The sequence below is a fragment of the Larus michahellis genome, chromosome 5 (assembly GCF_964199755.1).
Source record: "Larus michahellis chromosome 5, bLarMic1.1, whole genome shotgun sequence".
Taxonomy (NCBI): domain Eukaryota; kingdom Metazoa; phylum Chordata; class Aves; order Charadriiformes; family Laridae; genus Larus; species Larus michahellis.
Genome location: NC_133900.1, coordinates 74145458 through 74160958, shown reverse-complemented (window position 1 = coordinate 74160958; position 15501 = coordinate 74145458). Strand labels below are relative to the sequence as shown.

At 43.4% G+C, this 15501-nt stretch overlaps 1 protein-coding gene across 2 annotated transcripts; it reads right to left on the bottom strand.

The window, feature by feature from the left end:
• Positions 1-3142: 3142 nt before the first annotated feature.
• On the bottom strand, positions 3143-13754 carry NIPAL1 (NIPA like domain containing 1). Of its 2 annotated transcripts, XM_074589260.1 has the most exons (6): positions 13709-13754; positions 9588-9854; positions 8437-8493; positions 7112-7202; positions 5157-5317; positions 3143-5013 (listed from the first exon to the last, which is right to left on the bottom strand). In XM_074589260.1, exons 1-6 carry the CDS (start codon positions 13752-13754, stop codon positions 4412-4414), a joined length of 1224 nt encoding a protein of 407 aa, XP_074445361.1. In that variant the 3' UTR covers positions 3143-4411. The 2 variants fall into 2 exon arrangements, with proteins under 2 accessions (XP_074445361.1, XP_074445360.1); XM_074589259.1 differs by lacking the exon at positions 13709-13754 and having other exon boundaries at positions 9588-10459.
• Positions 13755-15501: the final 1747 nt, after the last annotated feature.

Genomic DNA, 15501 nt, shown 5'->3' with positions numbered 1-15501 from the left:
GGCACGAACGGACATCACCACCACCACCATCACCACCACCACTCCTCCCTCACACACCGGCCTCTCCCATCCTCTTCTGAACCTCGGCACCATTTTAAAACCTGCCAGAAAGGAGTCAGCTACGGGAAACCCACTCTGCTAAAAGAATACTTTCTAACAAACTTGCCAGTTTTTGAATTTAAACAGTAAGAGAATGGCACTTGCTAGGAGTATATAAATCCCCGTATAGTTCCAGGATGCAACCGTGATGCATAAAGAGGGTGAAGTTTTGAGTCAAGTACTCTTTGGGATGGAAATTTTTTACAGCCCGGCTGTTTTAATCATGGCTGGGGAGGCAGCAGGTAAAGGAAGATGGTAGAACAGGTTTCTACAGAAAGTAATAACCCATGCACTTCCCTCCCAAATTCCCTGCAGATTATTTAACCTATCCAAGCCTTCTTGACCTACCCACATTTAATCAGCACAGCTATGTAATGAATGTAATGGCCCATTAATTTGTCCTGAGGTACGGTGGTAATGAGTAGCTGCCATGATTTGTTTTGTATCAGCATTTAAAAGCCATAATTTGGTTAGCAATGTATTGCCTCTGAGGTTTACTTTGTTGAAGTTCTTAACCATCACCCCTACTTTCCAAAACACTTCAAATTACTTTAGATAATATTCTTCATTTCCCTGCCTGGAAAACCTGACAACTCACTGAAATACTCTCCATTGAGACTGGCCATGAGAAAGAGATCCCTAATACATCAGCTTTGGGGTTTTTGTCCCTAATTTAGAAAGGAAGGTATTTTCACTTGCCAATTACTTTTGTTGCTCAGAATTCATGTCTTTTGACTACTAACCATCAGCACTAAGTGTTCCCGGCTGATGCTTTCTACAGAACACCAGGGCAAACATAACACATCTGAACAAACTGAGTAATTTTGTAAGAGAAGCTAAAACCTCTTGATCTTCCCACACTCTTCCCTCCAGTTCCATCACAACATTACGGACTTCTTAGTTCAAGGTGAATATATAGTAGTTTCACACATGTCTTTTCTAGGGAAGTAGAAAATTTTCTTTCCTATCAGGAAAACTAGTAAAAGTCAAAGCTACTAAAAGAAGGTCATGATCATCATGAGCAGGTCAGATGGCACGTGAACTGAAAGGACATCAGCCAGACCTTCAACTGCAATCCACTTATGCATGCACAGGACCAGCAGCTAAAACCAAGATCATTCGCTCTGGGTCTATCAGATGATAGCATTTAAATGCTTACAGAAATATGAACTGCACTCCTTTTTATCCCTTGTTTAAAAACCACAGATCATTCGGTACTTAATCAATGAATAATTTATTACAAGAGAAATATTAGCGAAATTTCACTAAAAATTCAAATTATTCCAAATTGATAACTAAATATAAACATTTTCAAAAATAACATCTCTTATAGCAAAACAGTTTTATACAAAAAGATAATAAGTTACTTCTTAACATGATAGACTTCCTGTACACCATGAAAATAAGCATTAACTTTGGTTTTCTGAATTGTAAGAAAATAACATTATTTTCCTAGTAGATGTTACTTACGTATAAAAGCAGATACGCAGGTCTGGTAGAAAATGCAGAATTTTTGCTCGGTATAAGTGAATTGACTGTCAGGAGTTGGTATAAAAAGAGACCAGACTTGGTATAAAAAGAGCCCAGACCCTTCTTAAAGAAAGTATTACTACTTATCCTAAAAACATGCCTACGCACATCCATTCCAGGATTGGACTGGTTGCTTTTTCATATAAATAACCCATTTGGTGACACCAGTGATGACTGTACAAGTAAATACAGGGGCTACCAGCTATGCAAAGGGATCTCTTTTTCTCTCTTTAGGGTCAATCAATATTTTCTTCAGTTATTCTTTAAGTTGTATGAGTAATTCACAGTGCAAAGCAATGCAAGTTTTTGTTAAAAGGCAAACTGTAAAGAAAACTCCAACTTTAGTCTTTCTGTTATTTGTATTACCTGCTTTTAACTATAAAGATTTTGTGGCTTGAATTTGGCTGATAAAGCCGAAGTATTCTCAACATTACTTAAGTAGTAATGGAACTCTGTTTATATATTTTCTTCTCTGAAGCATTTCTAACACATGCATTTTAACAGCAAAGAATTGCTGCAAGTCTCATCACTTGGAAAGCGGAAAAACATTCCAAAGCTGTACGTTGTCATTATATTTTCAAGGCAAGTACTTGTCATTTCAAGAAAAGTACAAATATTTTCAAGTTCTGTGAAAATGTCTCTTTTGCTGGGGTAACGGTGCTGCCACCTCCAGCACTATTGAATGTCCTTCTCAAACTGGGTAATCACAGGTGACAACCTAAATATCAATTGCCTAATGACATCTTCTGGGCTTCTCTTTACATTGGCAAGATTACCTGCAATATTTTATAGAGTACTGTGAGCAGAAGAACCAGACAAACTTTTCCGTATCACATTTTTTAGATATGCTCTTCGCTGTAAAAATGAGGGTTTAGAAATAAGGTGCAAGTGATTGATACAATTTCAACCTCCTCCCGTAGGTATGCCAACAACAAACCTATCCAAGTGAAAAAAAAGGTGCTTGCCATTTACAAATAACTGTAAGCCAGCATCCCTAGTGTTACTTTCTAGTTTTTGATAGCTTCTAAAGCTATCGTTAAAAATCATTAACAAGCCAGATGTTTCATGAACAACTTTCAAAAAGGAAGTACTTAAACTTTGCACCACACAAACATATAAGAAATATTAGTAGCAGCACTTTTGTTCTTACAGCTAAATTATGATCTTTCTTTCGCTGAACAATTCGCTATCAAGACACTACAAAGTGTCTACTTTTACTACACCCGTTGCACATCAGAGAATATACAGCCTGCTTCATGAGGAGGTTCTGCTTGGCACATAAATCTCAGCTGATTAAAATCAAATTTTAATAGCTGACATGCCAGCGTCCTCTGGCAAAGGTTCTGGACTCACACTTTAAAAACCCAAGAATCGGAAATACTACCTTTCTGATGAGCTCGTCACGACCCGCACATCTGATTGCCGAAGGTACATTCTTGCTCACAAAGTGCCAGCAAAGGGCATTGTAATGAGTAAACCATGGACTGCGCAAGCTGTTTTGGGGAGATAAAGATCAGTGACCACAACTGACGAGCGTGCTGTGGTACAGATACTAATCTGCAGGCCTACGGTAGATTAATAGCTAAAACATCTAATAGAGGTAAACACTCATTTTTAGAAAAGATGAAAAGGCTAAACTACAACAAAAGATGTTTTGAAGTTTCTCACCCCTTGTTTACAGCCCTTCCTTCACCTGGCATTAGAAATAGCGCATAGATTGGAAAATGGATTTTGGTTTTATAACGGAATATAAAATAACAGGACTGTTTTGCTATTAAAAAACACTGATATCTTTCTGGAAAACAAGGAAAAAATTTTGAAAAGCCTAAATGGCTTTTGATGAACAGATGTCAATATTAGGAAAAAGTATGGAAATAAGTAAAGTCCCTTCTTAAGCCTCAAAGTAGTATAAAACAGAGTGGAAATTCTTAAATGCACATTTCAGGTTTTTTCTGACTTCAAATAATTTATTCTTTTATTTTATGCAATTTTTTTAAGCGAACAGCAACAGTGTTCAGGCCTCTAATGAATGTGCTCTTCCTTAAAATGTAACTTGGTGATAATTTTGAAATAAAGAGGTACATGCACATCTGGGGATTTGCAATCCATTCAGAACTCCTAAGGTAGAAAAGCTAAGACTTTGCTGTTAAAAAGTGAATTTTGAAGGAGAATGGCTACCAAGAACTACAATTTTTTGTTGGCTTTGAGATTCATTAGTGGGTCGTGAAAAATGAAAAAAAACTTGCATAAAATTTTATATTGAAAGCTAAGCGCATTAAACAATATTTTCTTCATATTATATCTCCCATGAACATCCTTCAGGTAGACTATCTACAAGTTTGCTTGGCAATAAACTATAAAAATACAAAGAAAGCCTGAAATACTAAGGCCATCACGAAGATAAGAGCAGAGCGCTTGTCACTTCAGTAAGGATTACCTTTTATCACGATGGCAAAATGGTCCTTTGTAAATATAGCTTACAAAGGCCAATATTTTCTCCCAAAATTCTCCAATAGGAGATGCTGCATAAAAAAAACAAAAAAGGACAAGGTTGTTCATTGCCTGACATACAATCACCACCAGGTTTCCGTCTCTCATGTTAATTACTGAGCATTTTCATTCATTACTACCAACAGCTGGCACAGAGAAGTGGCCCACACTTAACTGGCCTTACAGACAGTTGTCCAGAGGATTGCAGAAAAGAGCAGCATTCTGGTAGACACAGGTGGGCTGCGTCTGCAATTCATGACGCTTCGATGATGAACACCACTTTAGAGTTTCATTAACTGAATGCAACATTCTCCTCCTCGTATGCCAAAGCTGGGTCTTCCATGCTCTCCAGTAAAGTGTGACAGGTTTCGCATTCACGGTGTGGTAATGATGGTTCTTTGGCAACAGCAGACATCAGCTGGCGCCAGGTGATATCAGTATTTTTGAAAGCGTGCAATAGAAAAATGCCTATGATGATACTGCAGAATCCACTCAGGGTTCCAATGATATCACCCAGGTCCATACTACTCCACTCCTTGAATAGGATGATGGAGCACGTCACAACTGTCGTGGTGAAACACACGTAATAAATAGGTGTCACTAGAGATGTATTGAACACGTCCAAGGCTTTGTTGAGATAGTTGATCTGAGTGCTGACTGAGAGCACCAAGATGCCCACCAAAACGTAAACCAATGGACGTCGATAAACCGGCTTCCACTGCAGCAATTCTTTAATGGCAATGCCCAGGCCTTTCACAGACGAGACAGAGAAGGCACCAATGAGTGAGCAAATTAAAATGTAGATCAGTATATTTGTCTGACCTTTCCTTGGAGCCACGATAAAAATCAGCACAAGGGCAACAACTGTTAGGAGGACCGCAAACGTAACAAACACTGTAAGAAACAGGAAGAGGAAGAACAGTAATGGACGTGAGAGAAAATACCAGACTATGTCCAAGTACATGCTAAAAGTTATTCAGCATCCTGAACGCTTCTCTATGAACTGTAGCACAAGTTCACTACGATTGCATACAGACCTGGATCTTGCAGCTTGCTTTCCATCTCGTCCAGCGAGGTGACCTCCTCCTCCTCAGGGGCATGAATAACCATGACGGTTGACCCCAAAATGCTTAGTACACAGCCCAGCTTCCCATGAATATTCAGCTTCTCATTTAAAAAATAGGATGACAATATAGCACTGTTTGGCAAAATATAAATAAAAGGTTCAGTCTACACCATCCATGCGAGATATTTAAAATTCATCTGTGTAACATGATAGTAATTCAAAAACCCTTCTGAATTTGGATATACGGGAAACCACCCTGAAACAATCAAATTTTAAGTTTTGCAAGAAGGCTGGCCAGGACCATGAGGGTCAGGTCAGGTTTTAGGGATGGGTTAGTAACCCTGATCCCTCCCTTCTGGGTTGTAAAAGGTCCCAATTGCTCAAGGAACTTCTCACTGCTAATTGCTTCGGTCAGGGGCATGCACTCTCACACACCTGTAGATCGACCACAGGAGCTGTTACTTTCTTCCAAAAAAGGTTTAAAGCACTCCAGTTGCCATTAGAACCAATGCACACAAGTTTTGGAAACCGTTCCTCATCCCTCCTCAGGCTCTCCCACCCTGGCACAGTTTCTGCCTGGCTTGCCAGGACTCCCCCAAAAACACAGAGAAGGCACATCTCCCCCTTTGAAGAGGGCTGACCCAGGGCTCTCCAAGGGCTTCAAGATTTAACCTAAGGATAACATCATGGCCCAAATGAGGCTACCTCAAAGGACCCACAATCAGCCAGCTAGAGCACAACCTTAGGCACAGACACAGGCTTAACAGGGTGTGGGTGCCCTCACAAATAGTTTTTCAACCCACTGATCAAATTACAGCTATTTTTTTTTTCGCACAAGGGTAACGAGCTCACTGACATGAAGTTCTCACAACCTCTCTGTTTCACGAAAATTGGAAAGATTGCTATCCACATCAAAGGTGAGGACCTTAAAACTCAGGCTGTCTCACAAAGCAGCAGCCAGGCAGACAGTTAGTCTGCATCTACCTACGCGCCGATCCCAGCACATCTGTAGGTGACAGAGTTACACTGGTTTTGCTACAGCAGAACAGCTGCATTTTTAGCAGTTAGATTACTACAAGCATCTTAAAAAAATAAATAAATACACAGCCCGGGTTGGTTTGAAATGCAACGTTTCATGTAGTATACTCTTATTTTTAAGACCCGAGTTTTACATTTAAAATACAGTAATTCCATTTTGCTACTAAATTATTTCCCAGACCTTTCATTGTAAGCGTAATCCATATCTCTTCTGCTTCTGTGATAGCCATATTTAATGCATGTGCTTAAGTACTTGGAAAGTATTTGTTTCTTCATACATCGGAAATAATACGAAGGGCATTCGTATTGCAAAACCACCACAAATTTTAACTGTGGATATTAAAAAAGCTAGAGTTCTCTTTCCTGTCTTTCCAGAAGGACTTGGAAAAGACCCAACAAACCCAAAATGCTTACTAAGTGTGCCTTAATATGAAATTATGCTCCTATAAAAAAATAAATGTTTTTGAAAACATTTTAACAGGGAAATACTGTATTTTCTTTTGAAGTCTTTTTCAAAACTAAAGACCAGGATAAGACTCCTGAAGAAACCTTCAGTTTTCTAGGAAGAGATTAATTACAGCCTTCTACCACCGTGCATCAGCAGTATACCTGGTATATGCTGATAAGAAATACTTTATAATATAGGTGGAAGGCTGTTGGGAAAGCATTTACTAGTCTTTGGAACAAGACTTCTCATTCCCCCTACCCAGAAAATTCAGTTCTAAATAAGAACAGGACCTTTCCACCAAGGAAGAAAAAGCATTTTTTTGTCCATATATTGCTTTTCGGTTTTCTTAGTAAAATTCTCTACTTTCAGCCAAAGACAGTATTTTCCCCTCACGCAGTGAACGGTTCATCTGTCAGGGTTTGCCCCCAGCTTGTACTAACCTTATGAGAACACTCAGTGCACCCAAGGGGGTAACTAAGGTTGCAGGTGCAAAGGCGTAAGCAGCAAAGTTTGCAGCTTCTCCTAATCCCACTGCAGAAGAAAGAACATTTGGATCAGGTTGAGGTGACGGGGAGGAATAAATGGAACATCAATATACATGTTTTGTATGATAGGCAATATAAACAAAAATCTTTTTTCTACACTATATAAGCAAGTTTTCCTTTCAAAATTATCTAACCTCCTCTGGACATCACAAAGGCTGAAGAAAGTTAAATACTTTTCTGAAGTTCAACAAGACCAAGTGCGAGGTCCTCCATCTGGGTCGGGGCAATCCCAAGCACCGATATAGGCTGGGCTGCGACTGGCTTGAGAGCAGCCCTGAAGACAAGGACTTGGGGGTGCTGGTGGAGGAGTGGCTCAACATGAGCTGTCAGTGTGCACTAGCAGCCCAGAAAGCCAATCGTATCCTGGGCTGCATCAGGAAAATCATGGCCAGCAGGTCAAGGGAGGTGATTCTCCCCCTCTACTCCACTCTCGTGAGACCCCACCTGGAGTACTGCATCCAATTCTGGAGCCCCTACTACAAGAAAGATATGGACGTGCTCGAATGTGTCCAGAGAAGGGCGATGAGTATGATCAGAGGGCTGGAGCACCTCTCCTATTATGAGGACAGACTGAGGGAGTTGGGGTTGTTCAGTCTGGAGAAAAGGCAGCTCCGAGGAGACCTTATAGTGGCCTACCAGTATCTTAAGGGGGCCTACAAGAAAGATGGTGAGGGACTTTTTAGGATGTCGGGTAATGGTAGGACTAGAGGGAATGGATTAAAACTAGAGATGGGTCGATTCAGACTGGACGTTAGGAAGAGGTTCTTCACCATGAGGGTGGTGAGACACTGGAACAGGTTGCCCAGAGAGGTGGTGAAAGCCCCATCCCTGGAGGTGTTCAAGGCCAGGCTGGATGGGGCTCTGAGCAACCTGATCTAGTGGGAGGTGTCCCTGCCCATGGCAGGGGGGTTGGAACTAGATGATCTTTAAGGTCCCTTCCAACCCTAAGAATTCTATGACTTTTCCCCTAAATACTCCTAGAAGCTGGACAGATTCAATCCCATTGCTTTTGACTGGATATTAAAGAAAAAGTTGTTATTCTGCAAAAAGCAAACACAGTATTTGAGAGACAGGATATCAAACCAGCTTCTGTCATAACGGAGATTGCAGACGCATTTCTTTAAAGTGAGGGGAGTGAAAAATCAGGGAATAAATCTGTTTAAAACAATCTGCTTTATGTAACATTCACATTATAGGTTGGGAGGAAAGAGGTGACTTACTTGAAAGCAGTCCAGCCCACCACAGCCATTCCTTCAAATAAGAATATCCACCCTGTCCTGAAAGTGGAAAAAATAATCTTAGAAGAAAGTGATCACCTTATTATAATAAACTAAACCACAGCTTCACGTTTGCCCCTAGCCATATAAAGTACTGAAAGAGCATGTTATCTGCATGTGGCATGAAGAATTTTTTGTTTGATTTTGACTGTCATTTTTAATGACAATAGCTCTACTGCATTGTGGCTTGGACTTCTGAAAAGTGGTATTTGACAAAAGGGAAATTTCCAAGCAAAAGTAAAATGTCCATGAAGGTTGTTAGCAAGCTTAAGAAATGCTTCGAAGGGCTTCCCCAGGTCAGATCCAATATATTCATACAGAGTCAGCTGCATTTTGACTCTGCTTATACGTTAAATTGAGAGAAATTAGAAAGAAAAATACCACCGAATGCTTTTTTTTTTTTGACATAAAATGTAAATATATTGAACATGCACTAACACATTTGTTTCAAATAACCGAATTCTCTGGAACAGTATACTGCAATAAACACAACAAACAACATAAAAACTGCTAATGCTATATATTTAAATCTATGCAAAGGGAATGATGGAATTTGTCCAACAGGCCTTTTTCTAGATCTTCATCTGTTGACTTTGATGAAAGAATAGTTGTACTAACTCTAGAAACTTTGGTAATGGGTATCCTTTCTACAGCTCATTGCACTTCCTTTTAAAAAAAAAATAATCCTAAACCTAGTTACCATTTTAAGACTTTCCATCTCAAATGAGGGGGAAAAAAGACGGAAAAAAAAGAGAGAGAAAGGCATTTTGAAGGGTAGGATGAATGGAGAATTTTATTTGGTATCTAACTGCTGTCAGGCAGGAAACATCAACAACTTACTAGATTTAATACCCAGCGCTGCCCCCACAGCCCTAGGAATTCTGAAATCCCAGGCCCTGTAATCACACGCAGAGAAATAATACTGTATTTCCATCCCTAGCCAAGATAGAACTTCGGATTGCTATTAAAGTACGTCAGTTTTCCAACTGTAACGGTTTTAAATGTGTGATCTGTGAGTTGAACCTTGATTTTGCCAAGTTCTAAGAGGCGTTTGTGTCCCCAGGAGCAGGGGCGAGGCAGGCACCAGCGCTTACCAGCTCGGGGCACTCCTTTCTCTGCCAGTTTCAAAAGTCCTTTCTTCTTCAGTATGAAACTAGAACCAATAAAGATACTGGAACTTATCGCCAAAGCCAAGCCAACGTAGAGGCGATATTTGCTTCCAGCAGAGGTGGAAATGCTCCAGTTCGTTTCATTGAGAGTCCCGTCCATCGAGGCGAGGAGAGAAGAGCGTGATTCAGAGACGTTGATGATCTGGCACCATGCTTGGCAGGAGTCATGGCAAGTGAAAGAGAGCACGGCCCCTGGGAGGAGAAAAAGGAGGACAAGTGATTCATGAACCAGGCATGGCTCTGGGGGAGCCCCGTCCTCGCTCTGCTTACTCTTTTCCATGTCTTCCTAGAGCACTTGCCATTTCTGATGGTGCAAATAATCCACAAAATCCACATAACATACCCGATGCTGTCCCAGGTCATTACCCACCCCTCTAATTCACAGGTGCGTACCTTTTTTTTTTTTTAAATTTTTTTTTTCACTACATTGGCTCAGTCAAGCGATGAAGCCAATACCAAGGCACGCAACATTAAAATATTATCTTCAATGTAAAATTCTAACTGAATTGTATGAGCTAACCTGAAATCTCACAAAGAAAGGCTGCTTTTGTGCTGTGCAGAGACCACATCCCCAAAAATACAAACACATAGACAAATTCCTTATTCCAGACTTTGCCTGCTAGAGTAAACCTGCTGTTATTCCAGGCTTCTGCTGAGATTTGGAAACGACAAATAAAAAGAAATATCTATATAAGGAGCAAACCCTTACTGCATGTGGGCACAAATACGCTTTATTAAAGTTGTTCAGTGTGAGGCAGATCTACTTTAGCCACTCGTAAAATTTTGAGGTGGAGGCCTCGTTACACCTCAGAGCAATTTTCATCCAACCTCGACAACGCCTAGCTGGAGGAAGACCACGGCCTGCAGGGGACAGTCCCCCTGGCTACCCCTGCGACCCAGCTGCAGAGCCGGCTGACCCTGAGCTAAGACTGAATCACAGAATGGTTTGGGTTGGAAGGGACCTTAAAGATCACCTACTTCCAACGCCCCTGCCATGGGCAGGGACACCTCCCACTAGACCAGGCTGCTCAAAGTGAAGCTTCACGCTCTCCACCAGCCAAGCCTTATCAGCATCACTGTCACGACAGCCTGTGGGAATGACGCCATTGCCATCAGCCTACATGTGGTTTTTAAAGGAAGAAGAGGCATTGTATTTCCAAGAATGAAAGGAGTGGTTATTTTGCATGGGGCAGCAGGGGTCAGGCAGGAATGCTGCAACAGGGCTGACGGTTTCACCGTTTCTCATGGTAGGCTGCGGTGGATCTGAGAATCTAGTCTGGAATAGCTCTGGAGGACAACCTTTTTGGAAAGAAAGGTTTTGTGGTGAAGACATGTTAAAATACAAAACAGCTGATGTACAGAAGCTCAGTCCATTGTGATTCATATAAAGCACTGGATGCAACAAATAATTTCGCTTTCCGTGCTTCCCCTGTAATTAAAATGACACATGAATGATTCATTCTGCTGAGTGGCACCATCAGTAATACGCTCACTTTTTTTTTTTTTTTTTCTTCTTTTCACCCAACTGAAAAAAACACTAGGAAAACACCAAAACGCTTGGTAAAAAGGATGTGCCTCTGTGTCTGTTCATACCTAAGCTCTGGAAAGATGAACGTTCTGTCAAAAGTACTTCACTGCACAATTAACAATAAGCAGCCTTGAATAATTCACCTAATACTGTTTAGGAAGGGCTATTTAAAATATCAAAAAGTACTGAAAGCAGTACGAAATTTGATATCATACCTTCATTTGCAGCTGACACTGCTGATATTAACACTGGGAGACACCACCTGTTACAAGTAAGGAACTGGAATGAGTACCTGCTCCCAGTTTTCCCGTGCCATACTGCGCAACAAACAGACTACAGGAAGTTCTAATTTGATTTTCACGTTTCCTTGTTTGCTGAGAGAGTTTCTGTATAACAGGAGTTGTTCTGTATTGCTAAACCAGACTTTGTTAAAATGATCCCATGAGATGGGGGACCATTATGTCCGTATTCTGCAGCTGAAGATGGAAATCTTAAAGAATTTACAAGTACACAAAACTACTTTTGCATAGCGTGGAGGGCAGATAGTATTCTGCCATCTTATCATTACTAGAAGTTGCAATTGGATAATGTAAAGGAAATGGGATTTGCATCTGTATCTGAAAGTATTTTAAAATCCTAAAGTGTTAGCACAGTCTCAGAAGAAGAAAATTTTGCAGACACTTAAGTTTTGACGTAATTATTAAAGATTAAATTATAAAAGAAAATTACAGAGAAGTTCTTTAGGCGTAAATGTTTCTCTTGGGTAACTCAACATCAGAGCAAGGCAAAAAAGCAGGGAGGTTGCCAGTGAATGAATCCCTGGGCTCTCCATGCCTTCTAAGGATGCTAAACCAGACCGGTGACACCTGTACCTCCACCACGCAGCTTCTACAGGCTTTACGGGAGAAGCAGCAACAGCTCTTGCCTTTAATTAAAAGAAAGCATTGAGACAAAGACTCTTGATAAGTATGGTCTTCTAACTACCTGCAATGGTAAAGGCAGCTTTTTATCAGCGTGTCGGGTTTCTAAAGTGAAGAAAGTAACTCTCTTCCCCCCCTTTTTGTGAACGGCGTACTTCCATTGAGCTGTAGGCGAACGGCAGGCTTATTCCCTTCCGTATGACACTACTACTACTTTTTCTACTGATTCATAAGTTTTTCAGTCCCCGTCAGACTTTACAACATCGAATAATGAAAATTTAATCACGCCTTGTTTAATCTGCAGCAAGTCACTCAGTGACTGCCACAGGATGTTTCTCTCCTTTGTGAAATGCCATCTTTGCTCACTTTTACAAAGAGACGTTGGATTTTTCGCCTGTTCCGTCTGCCAGCCGAGAAGAGTCGATTTGAATAGCTGTGATCTCCATTTATTGCACTGATAAGCTTTTTTCTAGTTTTAAAAAGATGTGTCATTTGTTCCATTTCCATGTAAGGTGGTATGTCACTCCACTGATCAAAGAACAACCCGAGAGCTGGGAGGAGGAGGCTGATCCAGGAATTACTATAACTTTATTGCCCACTGCGACCAGTCTGAAGACTACCTGGAAGGACCGAGGAAGGTGACAAACCTCTGAGGCCGCCTGGCTTGCTCAGCACCCAGTTTCTGTAGCTCAGCGAGTTTCACCTCCCACTTCCAAATGTCAACAAACACGAACCTGTCAGCGGAACCCCTCCTTGCTGACACAAACTCTCCCAGCTCTGACTTAAAGTCGGTAGCAACAGGAAACCAGTCTGCGCTCAGGCGGGCACTGTTGTAACTTCTAAAGTATTTTTACCATTCAGCTAAATCCAAAAATGTTTTCTCCAATACCTAAATATGCTCTCAGTCAGGTAGATCAGCCAGCCCGGTACTACACATTCCTTTCTAGCAAGTTTAACTCGCTGTCGGTTTGCAGTCCTGGTTCGTTAGCAACAGCCAGCTTCGCTTTTAACCTGCCCCTGAAGATCCTGGTCCTAAGTCATCTGGAAAACTATTTGCTCCGATTAGACATGTACTTTGACCATTTTTATTGCGCCCACGGGTCAGCTCACACCTGGCAGGGACATGAAATGCCGGTCTCCATCACCTGGGAAACCCCAAGCCCACTTTGTCCAAGGCCTGGCTACTGGGGCCAAAAGCAGGATGTGCCGGGAAGTGGCAAGGGACACACACACCCCCCCCCCCCCCCATCACAAAAGCACACAAAAGATGCCGAAAAGAGCGTTCAGGCACGAAGCGACCTCGGTCGAAGAAGGGCAGGAGCCTCCCCGACGCCGCACTCCCGGGAAAACAACTGCGTGACCTCACGGCGCAGCAAAGTCTGACGAAGGCTGCAGTCGCGATAGCGATAGGAGTCGCAGAGGGAGCGCGGGAGGGGCCGCAGAACCGGCGCCGCGCACATACCGCGCCCTCCCCGCCGCGCACCCCCGCGCGCCTTCCGCGCCCCCTCCCCCTCCCCAGCGCCGCGCGTTCCCCCGCGCACCTGCCGCGCAGCCCCGCGCCTCCCGGTTCCCCCCTCCGCGCCCGTGCAGGCACTGACCGGTGCGGCAGGACGAGCGGGCGGGCAGCGCCTCTCGCTGCCCCATGGCTGCGGGGCGGCCCTTCCGCGGGCTGCGCAGCCCGGCGGCGGAGGCTCCGCCCGTCCCGGCGCACCTGGGCGCGCCCCGCCCGCCCCGCAGTCCCCCGGCCCCAGGCGGAGGTGGCGTCCCTCACCGGGGGGAATGGACATGAAGGACTCGAGGCGCCACCCCAGGTGGCTTTTGGTGTGTCTAAATCGCTACGAAGTCCTAGTTCTCACCAGGGGACTTCTGTGAGCCCACCTGAACTCTGCATCCGAAGGAAGGAGCTTGCTCCTGGGGCACCCGGACAGTATTTGTGTTCCATATATTTAACTTTCCTCCCTCTTGACACACCTGAGGGATGGGATGCCATCTAGAGGGACCTCGACAAGCTCAAGAAGTGCGCCCATGTGAACCTCAGGAGGTTCAACAAGGCCAAGTGCAGGGTCCTGCACCTGGGTCGGGGCAACCCCTGGTATTGACACAGGCTGGGGGATGAAGGATGAGAGTAGTCCTGCCAAGAAGGACTTGGGGGTACTGGTGGATGATATGCTGGACATGAGTCAACAATATGCACTCACACCCCAGAAGGCCAACTATATCCTGGGCTGCATCAAAAGCAGCGTGGCCAGCAGGTCAAGGGAGGTGATTCTCCCCCTCTACTCCGCTCTCGTGAGACCCCACCTGGAGTTCTGTGTCCAGCTCTGGAGTCCCCAGCATAGGAAAGGCATGGACCTGTTGCAGCAGGTCCAGAGGAGGTCACAAAAATGATCAGAGGGATAGACCACCTCTCCTGTGAGGACAGGCTGAGAGAGTTGGGGTTGCTCAACCTGGAGAAGAGAAGGTTCCGGGAGACCTTATTGTGGCCTCTCAGTATTTAAAGGGGGCTTATAAGAAAGATGGGGACAAACTTTTTAGCAGGGCCTGTTGTGATAGGACAAGGGGTAATGGCTTTAAACTGAAAGAGGGAAGATTTAGACTAGACGGAAGAAATTTTTTACAATGAGGGTGGTGAGACACTGGAACAGGCTGCCCAGAGAGGTGGTAGATGCCCCATCCCTGGAGGTGTTCAAAGCCAGGTTGGATGGGGCTCTTAGCAACTTGATCTAGTTGAAGATGTCCCTGCTCGTTGCAGGGGCGTTGGATTAGATGACCCTTAAAGGTTCCTTCCAACCCAAACTATTCTATGATTCTATGAAAGTGTGTGATGGGCTGCCAGGACTAGTCTTGACTGCTGGCTCTGTGGGCAGGTGGTGGGATCCCCCCGGCCAGACTATCCCAGCTTTGCAGAACTAGGTCAGCACCTGGTGATACTGACCCTGAGATGACTCCCGGTGGTTGAACAGGCTCCAGGGTGTCATTAAGAAACAATTATCTTTATTACCCAATCAATAGTTTCAAGGTAGAAGTCTAAGCCCTTGTTTTTAACATGGTTAAGTGAAATACATTTACAAAACATATGGCTTAATAAGCCATTACATGCTAACCCAGGGTTACCCAGCAAACTTCTTGGGACAGTCTGAGGACCTTTAGCGTGCACAGAGCTCCCTAGAGCGGAGCCAAACCAAGCCAGGAGTGTAACACACCTCCAGAGAGCACCGCAGGGACATGCTGCCTTGAGTCTAGCAGAGTTCTAACCATGCTTTGCAGCACAGCACCTAAATTAATCACCTTTGGGTTTGCAAAGTTTATTAGCTCTGGTGCAGACTGGTGAATATCGTGACAGTGTCAGCAAAATAACTTAAGTTTTCCCTGCCTTAGGCATCCTTGACTT

Bases quoted from the DNA above. Each gene is read 5' to 3' on its own strand.
- NIPAL1 (XM_074589259.1), bottom strand. From the start codon at position 9,942: ATGGAAAAGAGTAAGCAGAGCGAGGACGGGGCTCCCCCAGAGCCATGC. The intron at 5,318-7,111 runs GTTAGTACAAGC...TTTGCCAAACAG, and splicing joins GCACTGAGTGTTCTCATAAG to TGCTATATTGTCATCCTATT. The intron at 5,014-5,156 runs GTCTGTATGCAA...TGTTTCTTACAG, and splicing joins AAGCAAGCTGCAAGATCCAG to TGTTTGTTACGTTTGCGGTC.